This window comes from Typopeltis vanoorti, chromosome 15 (assembly GCF_054136105.1).
Source record: "Typopeltis vanoorti isolate ZY-2024b chromosome 15, IOZ_Tvanoo_1.0, whole genome shotgun sequence".
NCBI classification, from domain to species: Eukaryota; Metazoa; Arthropoda; class Arachnida; order Uropygi; family Thelyphonidae; genus Typopeltis; species Typopeltis vanoorti.
The window spans coordinates 34,800,073-34,826,227 of NC_143563.1; the positions used below are offsets into that span (position 1 = coordinate 34,800,073).

The window sequence follows — 26,155 nt, forward strand, 5'->3', positions numbered from 1 at the left end:
GCATCTTATGAGCACACATAGAGACCCTAACAGAAACTCTCGATTTGATAAAGCTCTGTTTCCTCTCAGACATTGAATTATTCAAATTTACGCTGGCTGTTTCATGTGTGTGGAGGGGGGGGGGAGTACAAACAACTGGAAGGGACATCAGTGCTCCAAAACTTCAGAAAGAAATATAGCACACCCTTCATAACAGCTTTGACTGTTGTTATTTTATATGGAAAATTTTTACTTTTTGTTGCCAAAAGTTATTGATGTATACACACACACACCATCCACTGAATTAAGAACCTTTATGCAGATGTTCATAAATATCATCAACGCAGTGTATATGCAAAATACTTGGTCACGTGTGTCACCACATGTTCTATGCAACTATTTAAGAATGTTGCTGGTCAGTAAATCATCAATAGTGTTGATCACAATGGGATAAACAAAGGATCTTTTGGAGTTCAATAAAAGGATTATTATGGGTGTCCATCTGGCTGGAGCCATAATTTTGAAACCAGCATAGCTAACTGGTTTCTCAAAAGGTGAGATACATTTGTTTGTCTAAGAGGCATAACTATGGTCCTAAGACACTCTGTCAGGAAGAAAATTACTGTTGTCTGAGAAAACTTGTATGGATAAACAGAACTTCCTGTGTGTGCAGCAATTGACTGAAGCATTTAATGAAGGATCTTTCTGACCCATATTTCTGAACTATGTTCAAGGAATTGAAGAGGATCAGTATTGGCGATTACTAAAGAGTTCCAACGCAGTATTAAATAAAAGTTTCTAATTCAGTGACCATTGTTTATTATATATATGTATACATACATACCTTTTTTTTTCAAAAATCTAATGAAATATATGTATTTCTTTAAGAGTTCTGATTCATTTATTGGATACTAGTAAGGATCCTTTAGTTTTGAGTGTTGCAGCACATGACATTGGAGAGTATGTTCGGCACTATCCTAGAGGCAAACAGTGAGTACTTTTCTCTATAGATAATAAAATAGTTTCGTTTAGTACTTAACATTACACATCTGTGTTGTAATAGCAGTGGGTAAAAGTAAGTTTGATTTTTAAACAAAATAAATATAAATTATATAAAATGAAAACCAGAACAAGAAGGCTTTCCCTACTAAGGAGGTTATTGAAGATAATGAGGAGATTATTGAAAAGGAATTAACTTCCAAAATAGCAAAATGAAAGCAGATTATCAGAGAGACAACATAGAATTACAGATTTGAATGAACTCGTGTGTTGAGACTTAAGTGCTGTGAGGAATTCATGTTGGAGGTTTAATGGAATATTAAACCTCCAACATGAATTCTGCACAGCACTTAAGCCTCAACACACGGATTCCGATCATTCATGGTGAAGAAATAGTACACAAAGCAAAACAATATGGTAAGTCGAAACTATGCTTATTGAGGCAATTAAATCGACCGGCCTTTTTAAAAAGATGTCGGGACTCGAGAGTTATTCCTAACTGTGTTAGACTTAAAACCAAATTTATATCAAATAAAGCCCTCCGGATATACAAACGTGCCAGTTGCACTATTACGAAAGCAGATTATTACAACTCGCGCCAGCCTCGCTACGACAAACACTACCATTGGCTCGTTACAAGCAGAGAGATCTCCACTATACTCAATCCAGAACTTTGGTCCATTCTCTGTACCATCTCAAAAAGAATTCCAAATAATAAAAAATAAGCACATCAAAAAGTCAATAACCTTTGTAAATCTAAACCGCTACTCAAGCTCACCTGCTCCATAGAGTAGTTAACCTATCGTCTAAAAGACTCAGCAAAGATGCTGTTAGTGCTCTAAGCCTTGGTCACAATTTTGCCGTTGCACCTAAAGAAGTTCCGGTATTGGATATTATGTAGAACATGAAACGTGGAATCTGTCACTTAGCTCCAGAAACAGCCAATAACATCAGACTTGACGTAGCTAGCATTCTCTCCCGGCCGTTACCTCCAAGAATGAATTTATCTTCCAGACAACTCTGTGCCCTCAGAAAATTACGGAAAGAAAAAAGTTTTGTCATCACCAGAGCTGATAAGGGTAATGCCACAGTCGTTCTTAACGCCTCAGAATATAATCGGAAAATGGATATTATTCTCCGTTATTGTGCTACCTACATACCACTTGAACATGATCCCATAAAAACTCAAGTTAAAAAATTAAAAAACCTACTTAAAATAGTGTCCTCCTGGCCTCTTGACATTACAAAAAAAAACTTAAACCATCCGGTTCTCTCCCCCCCCCCCCCCCCCCAGAGTATGTACGGTTTACCTAAAATCCATAAACCTAATTCTCCCCTATAGTAGATTCTACCAATGCACCTTTGCTACAAATTGTCAAAGCAGCTAGCTAACTCTTTGACCTCCCTCACTGGTTTTTACCACATCTTATGTAAAAATCTCTACCCACTTTAAAAACTTAATTGAAAATCTTACTTTAAATAATATAGACATATTGGTCATCTTTGACATCATCTCGTTGTTTACCATTATTCCCCTAATTGACAACTTAACACTCTTAAAAAATGCTTTTCCTTCTGATATCTTAGATCTCTTTTCCTTTGCCATCAACTCTGGTTATTTTTCTAAAATTTTTACATGGAAAATTTGGAAAAAGAAACCATAGACTCTTCCCCTCTAAAACCTTCTATCTGGCTAAGATATGTAGATGATGTGTTCTCTATTTGGCCTCATGGCCCAGACACATTAGATTCCTTCCTCAGTCACCTCAATAGTCTACATCCAAGAATCCAGTTTATGACGGAAAAGGAAAATAACAATAGTTTACCCTTCCTGGACAAGTAACATGCCTAATTGTAACCTTTCTTTCTCTGTATATAGAAAACCTACTCATACAGTCAGATACATTCACAAACTCTCCCACCATCATCCCTCTCAGCAATATGGCATTATTAAAACTCTCTAACCAATAGAGCCCACAATCCTTGTTCTAGTGATACTGCCCTTTCAACCGAACTCAAACACATACACAACACCTTCCTTTCCAATGGCTACAGTGACTACAGGATTAAAAAAAATAATCAAATGCTTCCCCATTCCCAGACCATCTCTTCAGAAGGACTTCAGAAATGCCATCATCATACCTTACATCTGTGGTACATCAGAAAAACTAGCCAGATCATTAAAAAAGTACAACTTCCATACAGCTTTTTAGCCCCACCGTAAACTTGCTACCCTCATTTGTTCCGCCAAGGATGGGTGGCCGGTGGAATAAATTTGATATAGCCTATAGTTAATTTAAAAATATTGGCGATGAGATAGGAATGTAATATTGTTAAAACTTATAGCAGTGCTAACTTCGAAATATCTTCTTTGGGTTTCATTCTTTATCTCTTTAAAAACCTCACTCAACAAGGAATGTTCATTCAAACAAACCATAGTTTTGGCCTAGTTTTTTGCTACTAAAAATACATAATTGGAATTACAATTTTTTGTTTTTTTTCTAGTAGTACCTGTTACAAAATATACCACCGTCTTTCAGATAGACCTAACAGACAGACGGACAGACAGATCGGAATTTTTTCGGAATCTGTACAGAAAGGCTTAAGTCAGTTTGGGTCATTACATTTAATTATTCATTCAAAAAGAGAAAAAATAATTTGTGCTTATTATTACCATTATTATTAATGTTCTTTATTATATGTTTAGATATGTCAGATAGGAAAACTAAATGTCTGTCTTGTGCTTTTTATCGCAAAAGAAAGAATGAAAGTGATAAGAAAAAGGAAAAATTTCGTAGATCCATACTGAAATATGTAAAGTTAGACAAAGATAACTCAACAACATCAATCACTTCAGAACCTTTTCCAGACAGTAAGGGCAAAATCAGGGCAGCCAATTATCTCTAGCACTCAGGTGTCAAACAGTCTAAAACCGGTGCTGAGAGTACCTTGTGCCTGTAAACTGGCTTACTTCGGACAGACAGGCAGATCATAACCTTCCATCCGGTTAGAAGAACACAAATCATACATCTGCAATCAGGATTATGGTCAATCTGGCCTTGCAGACTATGTTTTGGATACAACCCACAGGATCTCCTGGGGAAAAACCACCATGCTCCATCATAAGGTACCGGAGGTAAATGAGGCCCTTTTAAAAAAAAAAAATCATATTTATGATTGCGCCGGTTTGGTTTCTTACACACACCACACACACACAGAGGACGCAATACAATGGCAAATCAGTGGCGGCATATTATCTAGCGACTGTATTGTGTCAGTTTGACCTAGACCTTTGTGGGAGGTGGTTGTGTCTTCCCTTTTAATAATATTACACTGCAATAATTTATAAGTTTTAATTTAAAATATTGTTCTTTTCGCATTGTTTTTATATTTAAATTGTTCTTTCAACATTCAGTTTTATGATAAAAATGTTTTAATTGATTTGAATTCATATTTTATGTGAAAATAGATGTTATCTAATCTAGTTCGCAGCGGTTAATAAGGCCCAGTAAATTTGTTGATTGGCCTTATTAAACTGCTATAATTTATGATTTTATTTTTTAGTGATTGCTCATGTGTGTGTGTTGTTGTTACAAAAAGTTTTTTGTAATCCCTGAAGATGTCTCTGTGACAGAGACGAAATATTGGAAGTATTAAAATTAGTTTTAATCCTTTCTCAGTGCTGATAATATTCCATTAAACCTCCAACATGAATGTTTGAATGAACATAGGAAGGGAAAAAAAATATAGCAGCAAAGCATGGAATTAGGTAAGTCAGTAAGTAATGTTGTTTGTAAAAAGAAGGATGTTATTTGGTATGGTGACTATCATAAAACATGCTGTTGATGAGCAGGTTATAATATCAAGTTTTCCAGGAGCAAAAATTAAAAATATAGCACATGGAATTCAGAAACAGAAAAGAAAAGTAAATGAGATCGTAATTGTATTAGGTACAATTAGGTTCAGCTTAATTAGTGGTAAGTTTAGTATGAGAGAGGACATGAAAGGTTTATTGGAAGAGACAAAAGTGAGAAAGTGAAAATAGTCATATGATATCGTTAACAGCACATCCCTTCCTCTCCTATCATATCTACTCTTCCTAAAAATACTTTATCCATTACACTCAATACCAGTTAATATATCTACCTTTGATAGTCAAGTCTCACAAATGCCTACAATCTGAGATCCCAAAGTATTTACCAAAGCACCAAACTCCATCCCTTTGTTTCTTGTTCTTCTAGCATTCATGTACAGACATAAGTTACCTACATGCTTTTTTTTTTTTGTATAATCTTCTATGTAGTTTGCATGATAGTTGGACAGTTTGTAGATCTTTGTTCTTATCCAGTGCCTTACTTATTCAGGCATCCTTCTACATGATAAATCTGAACCAGACAATTGTTCTTTTCCTCATAATCGTTTCCATGGTAATCCCCTTCCCATCCTTATAACAATTACGTAACATTGTCCTTCTTAAACCGACATTCTTACCGTTCCTTGCATCGTAATCCATTTTCCCTGACTCTCTGCGTTATGTATCATACCAATTAATAATTCCTTGAAACTCTTGCTACCAAATGCATTCAGTGTAGGCTCTCCCTCTTATATAAATCCATTCTTCCCTCTGACTTGTTCCATACATTAAAAAACTCTCATCTCTTTCTTCTACACAGCCTATATATCAAATCGTTTGCCATCATAGCCCTTCTCTTTAATTCTTTTCTGTCATATCTAGGTAATATACTTATGATTTTCACTTTCTCACTCTTACTTTTTCCTACAGTTCTTTTATATCCTCTCTCATGCTGAACTTATTGCTAGTTAAGTCATTTGTACCTACTAGAATTATGGTCTCTTTTGTTTTTCTTTTCTGCTTTTCAAATTGGATGTGCTTTATTTTTAATTTTTGCTCTGAGAAAACTAGAAGATAAAACCTGCTCCTCAATGGCATGTTTTATGATAGTCACCATACTAAATAACATCCTACTTTTTACAGTCAATTTTACGTACCTGATTTTTGTTTACACTGATTTGCTGCTTTGTTCTTTCTCATTTTGCTGCGCTGCTTAACTTTGTTAATTCTCTTTTTGTTTCTTTAAATGTTGCTCAACTTTCTGTAATCTACTTTAACCTTGCAATTTTAGATGTTAAATTATTTTCAGTATCAACTTTAGTGGGATTCTCAAGTTCACTGTTCTTGTTAGCATTCAGTTTCTTTTGCCTTTTTAGTATCATTTTATAGCTGTATTTAATATTGCAAGATCACAATAAATATACACTCTCTTTCCAAAAAGAAACCGAACTTTTGATAGAAAATAAAACACAGGCCAATTATAATTATTCAAATAATTTATTTCAATCAATATATTCTCCCTGAGCTTCGATACAGCGTTTGGCACGGTCAATTAATTCATTAAATGAGTTTTTTATATCGGTTTTTGGGATACTATTGAGGATCGTGGTTACTGCCACTTGAACATTTTCAATGGCGTCCTATCGTTTGTGTGTGATATCCAACACACAAACTTGGTTTTTGCTCAAAAACTGTCTCACAATGTTCGAACGATGAGATGATGCAATATCGTGTAAAAGTGACCAGCTGCCCGCATCACAATATTCATGCCGTATGCGATGAATTCCCGCTATCAATTGCTTCAAAACTTCGAGATAAAACTCAACATTGACCATTTGGCCAGGCTGCTGGACGAATTCTTTGTGGATAATGCCCTTGGAATCATAGAATCAAATCAGCATTGTCTTTACTTTTGACTTCTCCAAGCGACTTTTTTTCGGAGCCCCTCTTCTGGTGGTATCCACTCAGCACTCTGGCACTTTGTTTCGGGCTCATACCCAAAACACTTTGTTTTGTCACCAGTAAAGATCATTTCAAAGAAGTTTGAGTCCTTATGAGTGGTTTTAATGAGGTCCTTGCAGTTTCAATTCGATACATTTTTTGGTCGTTGGCCAGCTTGTGGAGAACAAATTGCGAATTCAATTTACAAAGGCCCAAACTCTCAGTCAAAATGTTGTGCACAGTTGATTTTGGAATCCCCAATTCATCTTCAATCAATCTCATGGACGATTTCAGGTTTTCTTTGATGAAATCATGCACTTTTTCGATGTTAACTTTGCTCAGTCCAGTTTTTGGATGGCCCGGCTTTTCGTCATCCAAAAGCATCTCACAACCGCTTTAAATCGTTTAAACACTCGTAAACTTGAGTATGGGATACGCATTCATCACCGTATGCTTTTTGAAGCATTTGATGCGTTTCAGTAAAACATTTATCAAGTTTAACTCAAAAGTCAATTGCAGCTGTTTGAAACTCATTTTCCGACTGTTCATCAAAATGCACTGTCACTCTTGGCACTATAACTCGGCTTCTAATGAAACAAATGTCATAAACAGTTGACACAACACTAATGAGAGTTCCTGCTTTCGACAACAAAAATATACAACAGGTGGCGCCACTAGTTTCTTCTATTTTCGAAAAGTTGGGTTTCTTTTTGGACAGAGGGTGTATGTTATAAAAACACTAAACACTCTAAAAACATGAAAAGCTACACTATTATAATGTAAAACACTAATTTTGTAAGAAAAGCGCAATATAACAGATAAAAATCACCAATTTTACATCATCATCATCATCATCAAATTCCTGCCATGTACCCTCAAGGGGTGTACAGGATATGATAGTACTACATGAAAAAAATTACATCATTATTAATTTCCTATCTACAATTTTCCTCCAAATCAGTCTGTTACTTGTCAACACTCCAATATTATCAGATAATTTTACACGAGCACAAAATAAAAATTATTATGACATGACACAACAGTGCCATGTGTAAGCAAATGGTTAAAGAGAAGAAAGGAATAATTTGTTAATGTGTTTTTTTTTTATTATTATTATTTACGGCATCTCCATAGAGTCCAGAGACTCATCTCGGAGACCCAAATGAACCGTCATACCCACAAATCCTATCATACTTCTCTAATCCATTCACCATCAGGGAACTCGCAACCAATTCTGGTTATCCATTCCACTTGCTCACCACGCCACAGAAAAAATCTGCCCCCCCCCACACACACACAAACCACACTCTTACGTGACTTCCATGGATTGCCCCTCATTTTGCTTGCATCAGTTTTATAAAACTCCTTTAATATCTTAAAAGTTTCTATCATGTCCCATCTTTTCTGCCTGTTAACTAAACTTTGTAATCCACAAACCTTCAATCTATCCTTGTAGGGGGTATTCCATAGACCTGTCACTATCTTGGTCATTCGTCTGTGAATTTTTTCAACCACCTTCTGGTCCCCAAGAAACCCAGGGAACCAAATCTGTGCACAGTAGTCAAGATGTGACCAAATCATAGCCTTATAAAGAGGGATAATAACTTCCTTATCTTTACTTGTTAGCATATTTTCAACATCCAAGTGATTCGTTTAGCTATTTCACCAACTTTTGCAATATGCCCTCTGAACTCGTCGTCCACCATTACCCCCAAGTGCCTAAACACTAAACATTAGTGTTTAGGCACTTGGGTACATCATATGCAACCTTTTCTACCCAAAGTGCATAACCTCACATTTGGCAACATTAAATTGACAATCATTATCCTTTGCCCACAATGCCAATTTATTTAGATCATCCTGCAGGATATCTACATCACCTTTATCAACTGTTGTTCTCCCCAGTTTGCATCATCAGCAAACAACTGAATATCCCACCTTAAATCTTTTCCTATGTCATTGATATACAAATTAAAGAGTATGGCCTAGTACCAAACCCTGAAGTACTCCACTAGTCACCATCATTCTCTGCTCTACCATATATTACAGGACTCCCTTGATTAACTTGATTATTTAATTCCTCGATGTTACCGCGTCTATCAAAATCTCATTCATCAAATATAATAATCAATGGTAAAAATTACAATTCATCCATGATTGATTACTTTATTAATAATGCGTTTTATATGGTACTCTTTTAGGAAAGATAAAAAATGAGTGCAAAGTAAATGTTTAATAAATGCTTGTACCTACATTAATTACTGCAATTTTTTATCAAAAAAAGTTATCAAGAGTTGTTTGAACAGTTTTAATTTTTTTTCTTATTAGCATAAATTCTTCGATAACAAGCAAAATGACTCTCTAGACCTCGGCAAACAAGCATCCTTCGATTAACATCCGGATCCATAATCTTATTTGCTGCTGAAGCAATTCTAAAATGTGAACTATTCCATCCAATTCTTTGATTGTTGTCCTCTTTGGAACCTCATCTTCGCATTCCATTTATTCGTTGTCTTCATATGCTTGTTGTTGTTTGATTTCAAGAAGATCGTTTTCACTGAAATCTTTTGAATTTGAATCCAATGATTCCTTAACATCTTCTGCATCAACACCATCAAAACCAAGGTCTTCACCAATTGCAACGATTTCTTCAACCACGTTGTTCACAGATTTGGCTGTGATATTATAGGCACTAATTGGAATTCTCTTTTGTTGCAGTCCTCCAGCCAAATAATCAACCGATCTTCCATTTCAACTATTATAGCATTTTGGTTACGTTTGCATTGCATATTTGCAGATGTAGATGCAACTTTACTTTGCTCGCAGTCCCCATCAGCTTTGGATAAAATAGTCCGTATTGTGAAAACTCACTAAAACCATATTCGCTCGCAACCTTACTTTTACTTTCACCACGTTTAAATCTTTTAATTACCATATATGGTGTATAAGACGACTCTCAAATACTACAGAAAACCCCTCAAAATCATGGGTCGTCTTATATGGCGAGTATAAAAAGGGAAGCTTAATTTCTTGGATGAACATTTAGGTAGTTACAATACATTGTTATATAAGAAAATGGGCAGTGTTTATAAATAAATCAGATTAATTTTTTGTTACATAAATTTAAAATATTACAATAGATGTAAGTCTTAAAAAACAAATAATAATTATTAACCTCAATTTTCATGTTAATTTTCTTCATCTGTTGAAAATAGTTCTTCAGATTCAATGTTTAAATGATTGTCATGTGAATCCCAGTTTGAATCTGGTGAATTGATTTCATTTTCATCGTCATCAATGTCCCACAACAGATCATCTTCCATACCATCCATAAGATTAGAGATGCCACAATTTTTAAATGATTTTATTACAGTCTCTACTTTATTTTATTCCATGCTTTGATCACAAAATTGCACAACATATCAAGTGATGCAGCATGCATAGATCCACTTTGTAAATGGTTTGTTCAAGCAGATGTCTAGTGGTTGCAATATAGAAGTTAAACCACCTGGTATAATAGCAATTTTTGTGTTATTTTTTTTTCTAAAAGACTTACTATTCTTAGTTAAATGACTACGAAACATATCCCACACTAATAAACTGTGTTTCTTCATTATATCACCTGGTCAAGTGTTCTACACATTATTTATCCATAATTTCACACCATTTTTGTCCATCCATCCTTTTTCTTGAAAATGTACAAAAACTCCTGAAGGAAATTTTATCTTAGATTTAGTTTTACGTTTGAGGATGATCATTGGTTTTAACTTGGTTCCATCAGCCAACGTGACAACACAACCGTAAATCTTGTTTTTTCATGACCCGCACTTCGAACTAGCACACTCTTACTACCTTTAGACTCCACTGTTTTATTGCTTATCATATCAAAGCTCATAGGAGTTTCATCCATATTTCCAATATTTGACGATAGAAATTTATGTTCTTGTCTCAACTGAATATAAATTTATGGAAACTGGTAAGTTTGTGGTCAAGGTCTGCTGGTAGTTTTTGAGTAATTTTCATTTTTTATCGTATTACCAGATTTTGTCTGTTCATAAAACGATTACACTATCCTGAAGTAGCTTGAAATTCTATACTTTCATCCGGATTCAATCTTGACCATTTTAGTGCATATGCTCTAATCATATTTCTTGTAACAAGATAACCATTCTGCCTTTGTTTGAACCTTCTGCAACGTGATTTTCCAGTTGCGGCCATCGGGTGATCCCTGTTCTCATCGCACATTTTTTCTTTGGCAATTTTTTTAAAATATCTTCTTTCTTTCTCCATTCTCTTACCATCTTCTCGGTTATGTCAAACTTTCTTGCAGTAGTGCAGTTATTAGTTTGCTTGGCTATTTCAATTATCCTTATTTTAAATCGGGCTTCATTTTGTTGCTGGTTCCATGATTTTAAATGATAACAATTTTAATAATCCTAAAATTTAAAAAAAAAATGCAAAATTAATAATTAATTAAAATTTTGATTTTCCATTTGTGGCCATCGGATGATCTTCGTTCTCATCGCACATTTTTTCTTTGGCAATTTTTTTTTTATATATCTTCTTTCTTCCTCCATTCTCTTACTATCTTCTCGGTTATGTCAAACTTTCTTGCAGCAGTGCAGTTATTAGTTTGCTTGGCCATTTCAATTACCCTTATTTTAAATCGGGCTTCATACTGTCTTCATTTTGTTGCTGGTTCAATGATTTTAAATGATAAACAATTTTAATAATCTTAAAATTAAAAAAAATTAAAAATTAATAATTAATTAAAATTGGGGCTAATCACTTTTAATTAGGGTAATTCACAGTTACTAAATCTATGCTATGCAAAAAAATAACGAATATGCATAGATATAAAAATAATGGATATAACAACAATACCTAACGTTGCATTAATACAAAAAAGAAGAAATTGGGGTGGGGGGTCGTTTTATACAACCGACATAAGCTTAAAACCTAAAATTTAGGCCTCATCTTATACGCCGACATATATGGTATATCAAGTTTTGTATCTAACGAGGAGGAAAGTAAGGTAATTACTTTCCTCCTCTTTGTTTTACTTAATGATCCGATTGTTGGATTGCTCTTATTCTTCAACATGATTAATGGGCTCTAAAATTTACGAAGAATGTAATTTGTAAATACAGCAGAACAATTGGAGCTTATAATACTTAATGCTGGCAGCAACTCTTAATTCCTCCCATGCAGTCACGCTCTGGGAGCATGACTGCATGGGAGGAATGATGTCCATGCTCATGACTTTCTTTCTCTTGGCCACGAAACACTCTTCAAGGCTTGCATGATTTTGCGTGGTAAATTTAAAGGCATGTTAATTAAATCTCTTGCTGTGTATATAAAGGTATTGTTGCAATTAATTTCACTCTGTTAATCAAATCCCACATTAAGCAAGGGATACCTGTACTATCTGGTGTCTATCCATGCTACTAGGCTTATATTCATTCCCATCCTACTCCAGTTTTTGTAAATAGTTTTCCATCTGGTATTCTGTCAATTGCCTTGGCAAAGTCGAGCAGTATCATGGTGTAGCCATTACCTTTAACCAATTCTGCTGTCATCACATTTATCATAAAATGTGAATAAGTTACTAAGACAGGACCCGTCCTTTACAAAGCCATGCTGCTCACTATAGAGTATCACATCCCTATCCACCCACTGTTGTATTTTACCTTTCACCCACTTTTCCAATACTTTAACAACCACTCCTGATATAATATAAGAGGGTACCGTCTTACCCTTTTTCCACTCCCTTAGAACCCTGCCAACAATTATAGTTATAGTAACATGATTTTCTATTGAAAAGTAATAAATTTGAGAAGACAGCAGCTGAGATTAGTAAACAATGGAAATCATAGGAAACAGAACACAAAAGGAAATGATACATTAATAATAGAACACAAAAGTATTGGCAGGAACCATACATTAAAGCTCACAAAATAGCAACATGATTAATTTTGATATGTTAACTTAATGTCACTTGCTTGAAATCTTCATAGTGAACTAAATATGTATATTCTGTATCCTTAAGAATAAAAAATAACCTGAAACTTCAGAAGTCAGTCAACTTTATAATCAGTCATGCCTAATCACAGAGAGAAAAAGGACACGTGATGAACATTGAGCCTGTATTAGTCAGCTTAAGGGAAAGGAAAAATGATCAGTACAGTGGTGTAAACAAATCAACTTCCTAAGATCTAATGATAGACAGTTGGTATAAGTTGATATTGTTCTCTTAAAACTACATTAAAGAAATATGGTATGATATATATAGTATTTCTTTAATTTGAATTTAATTAAAAGTTATGATTGGCCTGTTATGGGTAACAGCTCATTCAGTGTTTTGAAAGATAGTATCCATAAACTAAAAACTTTGAAATTTTTGTTTGGCAACAACCACACAGCCTTTGATTCCTTTCCTAGTGAATATAAGTATTTAAACACATAAATTTGAAGAAAAGGCTAATTCAAGGTTAATATGCAGCAGCATACAAAAATTTTGACTGCCACAATTTTATCATATATGCTACTGATTGGAAGGAGAAGGAGGGAGGAAGTTTCATAACTTGAATGTCAGAATTAATGATGCGATGTGTTAATAGTCAAGGTAATGTTCCAGTTTCTTTTCAAGATCAACTTTCTCTTCTTGGGTTGGCTGTCACATCCAGTTTATCCTGGAACAAACATATTATTTACATAGCTTCCTTAGCCTCTAAAATACTTAGTGTTCTTTTCTGTTCTAAACATTTATTAATTAAACATATATTAAACATTCTTCTCTTTTACTACACTCCTAGCACTTTATAAGTCTCAATCCATCTTTGGAGTACTGTTCTCGCATTTCGGGTGGAGCATCCAAGATCTAAGAATTCTTGATGATATTCAGAAGAGGGAAATTCACTTAATAGACAACCCTTCTCTCACAGACTCCCTTCAGTCACTTTATCATAAGCACTGTATCTGTTCTGTAGGTACTTTCTTAGGCATTGCTCCTCTCAGTTGGCTGCTACCATTCTTCCACTTTCTTCTAATCATAGAAGAACTAGAGCAGCTAGAGAACTTGAGCAAAAGCACTGCCCAGCTTTGCACACACCAAACTAACTTCTCATCAACTTCCTTCATTCCATCCACTTCTATTCTTTGGAACAATCTCAACCATACTGTTTTTCCCACTGAGTACAACCTCCCATTCTTTAAGAAACATATCACTGCATTTTCACATTTTCTTCTTAATCACTTGCCCACACATGATACTCTAGTGTTATAGGTCTTGTGACCTTTCATGTGTGGGAACAACATAAAAAAAAAAAAAAAAAGAATGGAACTAACATAAACATTTTGTTACTATTTATTTACTGCCATAGCATTGTTTTATTCAGAAAAATCTTCCATCAACATTGTGACCTTTCATGTGTGGGAACAACATAAAAAAAAAAAAAAGAATGGAACTAACATAAACATTTTGTTACTATTTATTTACTGCCATAGCATTGTTTTATTCAGAAAAATCAATATCCTTGCAGTCTAAAGAATCATTTTTTGCATATGTAAGAAGCATAGAAAAATCTTTATTCTATCTTGTTATAGTATTTTTATTTTCAACTAAATGTAGTATATATTGCATATTTAACCTTTATTCTAGTACAGTTGATGGAAGTTTTTTCCCTTGGCTGTGCTACCAATTATATATTTGGTTTAATCCTTTATCCAAGTGTAAGCAAACAAAGTTTGCACCTGAAGTATTTTCAGGACTGGGACCTCGTGGTAAAGGTGGAATAAGTTCTCATCTCTTGCCTTAGTATCTCCCATAATGCAAAGCACATCTCCTTGCGGACATGTATGATGCTATGCATTAAGGGAAGGGTCACTACCCAGACTGGTTTCGACCTTTATTGAGGGCTCATCAGTGGGAGCCGGACCCCAGAGGTGGTGATACTAAGGTGGAAGTAATGGAGAGGTCATATTTCCATATACCAGTTGCCAAAAGGTGTCACACCTTATTATTAAAATTCTCTGGATTAGAGATAAGTTGATGGAAGTTTTTTCACTTGGCTATACTACCAGTGATATATTTGGTTTAATCCTTTATCCAAGCAAACAAAGTTTGCACCTGAAGTATTTTCAGGACTGGGGGAAACTCATGGGAAAGGTGGAATAAGGTGCATTATACATGTCCTGTCTGCAAGGAGATGTGCTTTGCATTATGGGAGATACTAAGGCAAGTGATGAGAACTTATTCCACCTTTACCACAAGTTGCCCCAGTCCTGAAAATACTTCAGGCTCAACCTTTGTTTGCTTACACTTGGATAGAGGATTAAACCAAATATATAATTCTAGTACAGTATTGTAAAGCAAGATGTATTGTTACTCAAGCAAAGAAAAGATAGTGTTTGTTTACCCAGCAAACATATGCGATCAATTAGTTCTCAGGGTAATATCCCTGTGTATGGTCTCTCTTACACTACAATTAATGTACATTAGTTAGCTACTTGTGGGAAATGCACAAGTTTCTTTCCCTTTCTATCAAAAGGCCAAGTTTATTTTTGTTTGTTAAGCTGTTTGTAATTTATTTATTTTGTACTAAAATTTTAACAGCTCTGTTTTCTTTTACTCTTTCACATGTGTTATGATTTTTCTTTTATTTCCAGTGCCTTTTCTGGCTTGCTACTGTGTCTTGTCTTGTTGATTTACTGAATCATTTAAAGTGAAGCAAGCCATTTATGCATCATATAATCAACTTAGTATTTCATTAATTCTTTTCTTTTCTTAATTATTAGTGCTTGACAAGGATAGAATATTAGTAATTGAGATCACTCACTCTTTATATTGTGCTTTGTTTCAAAGCAAACACGTTACTATTTCCTCACCTCTCCCTTCCCCCATGCTACAAGAATCACTCTAGATTTCCATCTGAAATTAAAAAAAAAAAAAAAAAGAGGGGGAATCAATTTTGGTATAATTGCTGAATAACTTTTGTACCAGTAAATAGTTTTACTGATTTATTTTGTCTTGGTGTCAAAAGCATCTTTGGTACAACTGAATAATGGAACACCATAAAATACAAATAACAGAAGAATTTTGAAAAAGGCACCACAGCTCTAGTAAGAAAACAATTAGTAAAAAGTCAGTAAAATTGCTAATTAAAAAGGCATGCATTCACACATATTCATACAGTGAAACTAATATCTCTCATAGGGGAGATAACAAATCATATCTATTCAAGTTTCCTTATAAAGAAAACATTTTGCTCTTGTCTGGATTTGTTTTCTTCAATAAGACTGTTTTGATAGCATGTTCAGGCCTGATTGCTCAGGTTTGTGATACTTGATAGAAGAAAGTTCTTACGTAAGATTGAGGCCCATCAGTCATTGTTCTTTCATTCCGTCAGGAAATTTTCAATATTCCTTTCTTCATTTAAGGACAAGCTTCCTCAACTTTGCTTTCCAGGCATCTACCAGATTTCATGCTCTTGTAGCTTGTCTTATTTGATTCAGTCTGGTAGATCTGTTGCTCTATATCATGAAGAACATAAATCTGATATCAGGTATCCTTTCTTTTAGCGTTGCACGGTGATCAGCATTCTTTTTAGAAATTATGGACTTTACAACCGTGCTGTTATAAATAACTATTTTAATTTCCTGACGTTTCGACCTTCATATTAAGGTCATCATCTGGAGTATATATTATACAAGGACAAGCTGAGTTACATTTCACACAGTAAGCTAAAGAAACAATGATTTGATCACTGGTTATTCTACTGGCATAACCTCTAGTGGAAAAAAAAAAAATACAGATAAAATTACAAATTAATTAATTATTTAGAAACTACATCAAAGCTAAATTCTATTTAAGATAACATGAGAGAAACATTCTTTCATATAGATAGTTTCTTACAGTAACAATGATGGTCTATTTTTAATATTACAATTGTTATATTAGATTTAGGATTCTGGATTATCTACAGTCCTGTTTATAGTTAACTCTTAGGGAGACAGGTTCTGTGGGTAGACTGTGCCTTCCATATGCTTGGGATTTTTAGACCATCATTATTGTTCAGATTGGGGTGGTTGATAAGAATCTCACCGGCTTCCTTAAATTTGCATTCATACCATGTTTTGGTATGATGTAAACAACTGGTGCTTTTCCAGTCAATTTTATGTAAAGTGTTCATGGCATGATCAGGAAGGCCAGCTTCACCATAGTTATTATATTTAATGTTCGTTTATGTTCCTTTTGTCTGATAGGAATTGTGCATCCTGTTTTCCCTATATATGGTAGATTACAGGTGCGATAAATACAGTATACTCCAAGGTAGGCCAGTGGAGGGAGTAGGTCTTTGGATGAGTTGAGTAAGCTTTTTAATTTTCTGGGAGGTTTAAAGGTGGCTTTGTTGTATTTTTGTAGTATTCTGTTTATTTTATCTGATGGCCTTTAATGTAAGGAATGGTTATAGTTTTATTGTAGTCTGGTTTATTCTTTGTTTTTTATTGAGGTCTTGTAGAGAATTTTGTTCATAGTGTTTTGGCTGTAACCATTTTTTAGAAAAGTATTGCTGGTAACTTTAAATTCATCTTTCAGTGCTTGTTGATTGGAGCAGATCTTCAAAGCCCTGTTTTTTTAGAGTATTAATGATACCTAGTTTTTCTGTTGGGTGGTGGTAGGAGTTTATGTGTATATATTGGCCAGTATGTGTCGGTTCCCGGTAAACAGTTAAGGAAAGACTGCCAGAAGGAAGATGTGTGACAAGTGTATCTAGAAACAGAAGTGTGTTCTGTTTTTCAATCTCAATTGTGAACTGTATGCATTTGTGTTGTTCGTTTAGGTGGCTGAGGAATGTGTGCGTAGTGTCTGGGCCATGGGACCAGATCGCGAAAACATCGTCACCATATCTAAGCCAGACTTTAGGTTTTAAAGGAGAGGAATCTAGAGCATTGCTCAAAATGTTCCATATAAAAGTTAGCAATAGGTGGGTGAGGATAATGGTGAGCCCATGGCTGTGCCTTCTTTTTGTAGGTAGAAAGCATTTTGCCATACAAAATAACCAGAACGTAATACATGCGTAAAAGCACCGTGATATCTGGAGGAAATTTGTTCTGTAAAAGAAAGATTGTGTCATTGATTGGGACATTTATAAAGAGGATAGTGAGTCAAAACTGACTAATAAATCATCTTTTTCTAATGTAATGTCTTTGATTATGTTTATGAAGTGTTGTGTGTTTCTGATATAGGAGGGGGAATGACCTACTAACTCCTTGAGTGTTGCTGCTAATTTCTATACCTTGTATCAGGTATTGTGAACTTGAAAATTTGGTCTGGTTGAACATGCTATCAAAGCACAGAGTCTTGTAGTAGAAAACAAAACTCCTGCATGAGAGCAGATTATTTTGGAATGTCTTTATAAGGAAAGTTTCAAAACCTAATTACACTATCCTAACTTGAGAAGATCTGATAGCCATTGGTTGTCTTCTGCAGGAGAAATGTGTGTGTGTGTATCTTGTGCTTGCATAAGTGCACTGTCACACACTTCATAACTTTTAATTAAATTTTGAATTAAAGAAATACTGTATATTATGTCATATTTCTCTAATTAACAGTTTTAAAAGAACAAACTCAACTTATGTCAGCTGTCCATCATTAAGTCTCTATCCAATTACTAAGCTGACTTGTTGATGCCAGTTATGCCAGTCACTTTTCCCCTTGCTTAAGCTTACTATTGCAAGTTGTTCATCAGTTGTGTCCCCTCCTGCTTTGTAATTGGAGGTGACCAATTATAAAAAAAAGTTAACTGACTTTGTGTTTGCTTCCTGCCATTCTCAACTATAGTTTTCTCACCAGATTTGTTACTTTTTTGTAGAGACACATGTTCACTTGGCTATAATTGTAGATATTTATGCCCAACACATTTAATTTTTTTTCCTTTCTTCATTTTATTGTTCTTCTTCTTCTTCTCTTCCATCTAAGACTGGTTGAGTCTTCTCTTGAGCAGGATCTTCCAGTCTTCTCTATTCCTTGCTGTTCGAAAAAGTTCCTTATATGTTCTGCATCCCGAGATGTTCTTTATTAATTTCAGCCAGGTAATTCTTGGTCTTCCAGGTCTTCTTTTTTCAGTTGGAAAAGTATTGATTAGGACGTTAGGAAGTCTGTCTGCATCCATGCGTATGGTGTGTTTCCAAACCATCTCAGTTGTTGTTTTCTAATTTTTTCTGTTATTGTCTTTTTATACAATAGTTCTTGTCTGACTGTGATGTTTGTTTTCTTTTCTATCCAACTTGTTCTATTTATTTTTCTTAAGTATTTCATTTCAAATGCCAGCAGTTTTTTCTCCTCTCTTTTTTTTAATTGTCCACGTTTCTGCTCCATAGATGACTGTTGGTATAATTATTGCTTCATATAATTTGATTTTGGCTTGTTTAGATATCTTGTTTGTTTTCCAGATTTTCTGTAATTTTCCCATGTTGGTCCATCCTATCGCTATTCTGTGTTTGATTGTTTTGAGTTCATCTATTGTTTCTGTTAGTTTGATCCAAGGTATACGAAGTTGTCTACTTGTTCTATTTGTTCTCCGTTTAGGATGGCTGAGATGGTAGTTTTGTTCCTCCCTATTTTCATCACTTTTGTCTTTTGTATATTTATTGTCATGTCATATGTTTTACAGGTTTCATTTAGCTTGTTGATCAGCTTTTGTAGTTCATTTGGGGTTCTTGCAAGAAGGACGAGATCATCTGCATATTTGATATTATTTATGTTTAAACCATTGACATTGATTCCAGGCTCATTGTCTATTGCTTTCTTTACAACTTCTTCTAGATATATGTTGAATAGGCATGGAGATAATGGGCATCCTTGCATTACTCCTTTTTGGATCTCTATGGGTTCTGTTGTGAGTGTGTCCTTTTTAATTATTGCATTTGTCTTAGAGTAATATTTTATCAGAAACTGTATTATATATTTGTCTATTGCTTTTTCTAGTAGAATTTTAAGAAGGATTTCTCTGTTGATGTTATCGAAAGCTTGTTTAAAGTCCAAAAAACAACTATAGTTCTTTATGGTCTTCCCAGCTGAGCTCTGCTAGTTGGTGCAATGTGAAAATTTCGTCTATTGTTGAATAGTTTCCTCGGAAACCAGCTTGTTCTATGCCTATCATTTCTTCGTAGGTGTTTTTTAATCTATTTTGTATAATTCTTATGAATATTTTATAGTTGTGAGAGAGTAAATTGATTGGTCTGTAATTTCTGCAGTCTCTTTTGTCTCCTTTCTAGTATATTGGGATGATCTTTCCAGTTCTCCAGTCATCTGGGATCTCTCCTGTTTGCAGTATTTTATTGAATAGGGTTGTTAAATATTCTATTGATATACTGCCTCCATATGACCACAGTTCAGTAGGGATAGTATCAATGCCTGGTGCTTTATTGGTCCACGGCTCTTTATTCTTTATTCAGAGCAACCCATTTGGGTTTCCCCCATCTGCCACCCTATGGACGCGCCTGGTAGGAGTGTGGTCTCCCCCAAGATTTTATTGTTAGCTACAGCAAAATTTTGTTGTTTTTATCCCTGTCTTTACAGTTGTTCACAGTATTGAACAGCTGTAAAGACAACTGAATGATTGAACTTCAGAAGTCAGAACTACAGAACTTCAAAAGTCAAACACAAAGATAAATTTATTTTTTTTTTTTAATGGAAATAATACAGTACGAAATATGAAATTACTGTACAAGGTGAGAAAAAGAAATCTAGTTTTGTCCCTTTTATTTTCTAGTTTTAATACAGAATGTTAATAAATTTTATGTACTACTTCTGACAACAATACTCCCAACAGTTGTATTATGAGCTGATTGTTTACAGCAACCAGTCAGTGTAACATTATGCAGATTTATCGTATTCTTCCCTGTAAGACATAATGACTTTCTTTCACATCTGTTGCCATGCCAATGCAGATATTTTGTTATGAATTGATTAAGTTAAAAAAAATGTGCATCTGTGTTCAGCAAATGAAAATTTTCAGATGTGGATTATAAAATATCATTTACTGGGAAATTCATTTTGCTATTGTGTATATTCTGAGCTTTCACAGTTTGTAGTAGTAAACACAGATTTAAGAAACTACAGACTCAGACTGCGACTTTTCTGTAGTTTTTTATAGCACATCAGTATAGTGGTGTTTGCAGTAGTGCTCATTTGCTGTGTACATTTTATTCGCTGAAAACTACAGTATTTCATACACACACATTATTTCAGTTGTGGAAAGCATAGGTGAATGAGTAGAATTTAATACAATGATCATTCTGCTGTGTGTATTTTTATTTTATTTCATTTTTTTTGTTGACAAGTCAAAACTACTTTAATATTTACCTCCTGTATACATACTATGTTGACAAAAGTATTTGGGTTGTAGTAATACTACAACCCAAAAATGCATTTTAATTACATTTCTAGTACCGAGTAAGACCACCTTTGGCCTGAATGACAGCAACTACTCTTTGGGGCATGCTTTTGGCCAATTTCTGATATGGCTGCTGTGGCCTGGATCAAATTCAGCATTCTAATTCATCCCAAAAATGTTTGATGGGGGTTGAGGTCTGGACTCTGAGCCGGTCATTCCAACACTTCAACGTTGTTTTGTGGAAACCAGTCTTGGATGCACAGTGTAGTATAGCATGGAGCATTGTCATGCTGAAATATGCAAGGGTCATAGTTCTTCCACAGCGTCGGAAGCATGAAGTTGTCCAGGATTTCCAAGTGGCCATCAGACGTCATGGTTTTTGGCATGTCCATCAATAGACCAAGCCCCATCCAACTGAAATGTCCGCATACCATTATTGAGCCTCCCCAGGTAATCTCCAGATCCAAGCATTACCAAGAAAGTGACTTTCCAAGAAACTAGGTCATTTCAAAGTATGATTCATCACTCCACAGAATCCTTTTCCAGTCATCTACATTCTGGAAATGGCATAAAAGACACCAGTCTAACCATTGTTTGGTGTTGAGGGGAGTGATGTGTGGCTTGTTTGCAGCAGCTCTGCCATGGTAATGTATATGGTATACATAGTAATGACATTGAATACAACATTCAACTCTCTGCACACAGTTCTAGTCATGTCCCCTGCAGCATTTTCCAGGTTGACTGCGAGGTCCACTGCTGATGATGTGTGAGATGCTCAAACATTCCGAGATAGCTCATCAGTCTCGGTCAGTGAGTGTCAGTGGCCTCCCAGGGCATTCTCTTGCTGTGGTCGCACCATCAAATTTCCATCTATGAATGACATAAGCAATGATGGATTTCGGTATATTGAGATGGGCAGCAATGTCAGGGACAGACTTCCAATGTGGGACTACCATCCCACATTGGAAGTCTGTCAGTTCAGCTGAATTTGGCATCTTGACAGTATAAAACATGCTGCACATCCCTCCCTTTATTACCAGAATTATGCAGACACTCTCTCAATGTGCATGTAGTAGGATCTGAAATTTGCATGGCGCATGTGTTCAAAATAATTTTGTCAACATTGTGTGTGAGTGTGTGTGTAGTGCATGTATATGTTTTCTTTGACTTGCTTACTTAAATTACTTTACTCATCTTATTATTTTAATATAAAGTTGTTTTTTTTTAACAGTACTCAGCAGTTTAAGATTTTGACACTCAGAGTGGCCACCTCTGATGCAAAGCTTACTGAAAAGCTTGGCCATTCATTTAATGAGCCTGAAGGCATTTTTTTCAAATTGCAGAGTGTGTTTTGACATACTCGGCAATATCTTGACAGTTGATTGCATGCTCAGTTTCTGATTGATATGAAGGCTAAGTGAAAAATGAAGGTGAGGAAGTATGCATATTTATGATCTTGATGCAGGAAGGATTTTCTGGGAAACTGGAACATTGTACCAATTTAGAATTAATGAGAAGCAAAAGAAATGATTTTATATGTTTTACATAGCACAGAAACAGAAAAAAATTCACGGATTTCCATATTATAGTTTCTGATAATGAATTTTGGAAAGAATTTTACTTTTTCAGTTTAAGAAAATCTGATAACATCTCATATCCAGAAAGCAGGGAGGAAGCATAGTTAACAAACTAATAGTAAAATCCAGTCTACATCATTAATGATGAAGAAAGAAAGTCTGCCAGTCTTAAAATTTCATATAATAATTAAACAAACTTCCATGAAATCATGTGGCATGTTTTAGAATCAAATTAGGCACAACAGACCATCCTGCAAATGGGCAGTTTTCAGATATCAAAGACTATGTTCAGCTGTAAAATAAAATGTGAAATGAAAGAAATCCATTTCTGGGTTGCTGAGATAATTATGCATCCAGATTGGAGGTTAATTTTTATCCAAAGGGGAGAGATTTTCTTATTATTGAAAATAAAAATGATAGAACATGATTACAATTACTGCTTCCCATTTTTGCAAGATTATTGTAAATTCACTATGAACCAGTTTTTCTTTTTGCATATGTTTGATTGGGTTATTGAAAGATAACCAACTTTCTTGGGAAAATAGGAGAGTGTTAAGATGTCTCTCTCTCTCTTTCTTTTCTTTTGCTACCTTACTTTTAGAAGTAAAAGGAAAAACAACTATAGAAAGATGACCTTAACAAGTGTTATTGTTGCTAAGTAACAAAAAAAAAAAAAAAAGAGAGTTATTGAATGAACATTTTGTATAAGTGTACCATCATGATGAAGATATTGCAGTTCCAGGTGTAATAGGCACTGATGTGAGAATAGAAGTAAAAATATAATGAATATGGCCATGGGATTACACATATTGGCCTCTAGGTTACAAAAATATGCAAAGGGATTAGTAGTCAATTCTCTGCTTTGGTCAGGTCCCAAGGGAGGGCAAAAATAGTTCCATTGCATAAAGGAGGTTCCAAGACATATCAAATAACCAGTTATCTCAGAGTGGTGATTAGGGTATTGGAGAAGTAATACATTTTACCTGACTAATTTATTCATTTTATAATAAAGTGACGGTCGAATCGGAATGAACAAGTGACTTCACAGTAGTGCTGGACTTTGCAAAGGCATATGACAGGATACCACATGGAACTATATATTATATATATATATTTATATTTAAAAAATTATTTAATGACTAACAAACCGAGAATAAGTTAGAAAACTTTAATGATACAACTAGTTTTGGCTTATTATGGCCTTCATCAGGTATCTTTGTAGGTAGAAAAAACAATAATAAAAGACTGAAGATATTAAGATAACTGAGAAGCACAGGTTAATTGTATTAGATAATTAAAAATACAAAACGTTGTATTAAAGTTCCAGTTGTTCTGTTTACGTGCCATTGTTTATTGTATGCGTAGTAGTAGACTCTCAAGAACGCCAGTATTGAACAACAGCAGTATGGCTCTCAGGAATGTTATAGCTCAAATTACTGTTCAAATGTTCAGGATTAAGGATGATCTCCCTGGATTCCACTATCTTTCTTTCAAATTCATCCTTGCAACAGAAAATGTTTTCAGATCTATCACAGGAAATTGAGTGACCTTGAAAATTATCATGAGGATTGTTAGAGAAGAGAACATGGCTGGATAAGGCACTAGCATTTGATCTTTTATAGGAGATGTCTCTTTTATGCTCCTCCATGCGAAGTTCAACAGATTTATTAGTTTGACCATAATAAGGAACATTACAGTCACACCATAGTTTATATACGCCAGGATATTTTAGATTATGATGCTTAGGTTTAGGATGGCTTATAAGAGATCTGATTTTTGAAAGAGTGGTGAATAACGTCCTAATTTGAGGACTTTTGCCAATTTTTGGGGAACCAAACTGATTTATGGGATTGAGATGTTACCTTTAAAATTGGTACTTTCTGTATTGTGGTGCTTAGGAGGATCTATAAGCAATTTCTTAATTGTTCTTTTATGATATCCATTTTGTTCGAAAATATGTGAGAGCCGATTAATTTCTTTTTGAAGCTCATCTGGATCATTTAAAATAGAGTGAGCTCTGTGTCCTAAAGTGGAAATAGTTCCGAGTTTCTGTGGTGGAAAATGATGAGAAAGACTGTGAAGATATCTATTAGTATGCGTTGGTTTTCTGTACATAGAGATTCTAAATTTTCCAGAACAGCGTGAAAGTTTTATATCCAGGAAAGGAAGGGAGTTATCGTGTTCTAGTTCTGCCATGAATTTTATATTTGGATGCTGGTTATTTAGATGATGAAGAAAATTTGTGAGAGAGTTTTCACCATGACTCCATATAATAAAAACATCATCTACATAATGTTTCCAAACTTTAGTTTTAAATGAAGAGGAAGATATAGCTCTTGTTTCAAAGTCCTCCAGGAAATTATTTGCCAGAATGGGGGGATAAAGGGTTCCCCATCACCAAGCCCTGGTTCTGTTTATAGATTGTATCTTGATATCAGAAGTAGCCAGATCAAACGCAATGCTTTAATAAACTAAACATTTTTTTGGATAATTTATCCTTTAATAATATCAATACTTCTTCGGTTGGTACATTTGTGAATAATGAAATAATATCTAAACTGGCTATAATATCATCCTCGTTGATAGATAAATCTAATACTAGATACAAAATCTAAGGTGTTGTGATGAATGATGAAGGCTTATTAGAAAAAGACTTGAGATATTTTGCAAGGTATTTTGATAGTTTGTAGGTTGGAGAGTCAATACCCTCGACAATAGGGTGAAGCGAAGTGTTTTCCTCATGTATTTTTGGAACTCCATAAATGCGTGGTATAAGTGGATGAAGGGAGCATAGAGAGAGACGTACATCATGAGGAAGTTCACTAGTATTTTGTAGTAAGTTGTTAGTACGGTTTTGTAGTTCCCGAGTTGGATCATCTTGTAATATGGATCATGTGTCACTTTCAAGTAGTAGAAGCATCTTATTATGATATTCTTCAGAATCGAGGATAATTGTGTGGAATTATCGTTATCCGCCGGTAAAATTGTTATATTTCTGTTCTTTTTTTAGATTTCTAATAGCTTGTTGTTCAGCTGAAGAAATGTTATTTTATATATATATATATATATATATATGAGTTCCAACTGGAGCAAATGAAATTGTATATAAACCTAATGATGTGGATAAGAAGGTGGCTGATGGACAGATATCAGAGTTGTATATGGAGGAATTGAATCCAGGAGAAACTAGGTGATTAATGGTTTACTACAGAGCTCTGCACTTGGGCCTCTGCTATTTAATTTGTGTACTTGGTGATATAGGAAATGCTTTAAAGGAAAATATCCAGTTGTTTGACAATGATACAAAGCTGGGAAGAGCAATAATTGGTGAAGATGGTATAGAGATCTTACATAATGACTTAAATAAAACTGTTAGTATTGGGAAAAGATAATGGCTGCCAGTTTAA

At 34.6% G+C, this 26,155-nt stretch overlaps 1 protein-coding gene across 1 annotated transcript in view; it reads left to right on the plus strand.

Moving 5' to 3' along the window:
* VhaSFD (V-type proton ATPase subunit VhaSFD) overlaps positions 1 to 26,155 on the plus strand; it is a 130,790-nt gene that overhangs the window by 89,599 nt on the left and 15,036 nt on the right. The window contains exon 11 of the mRNA XM_090405842.1: positions 868 to 969. Within this exon, the coding sequence (XP_090261968.1) occupies positions 868 to 969 (102 nt within the window). The remainder of the gene's footprint in view (positions 1 to 867; positions 970 to 26,155) is intronic.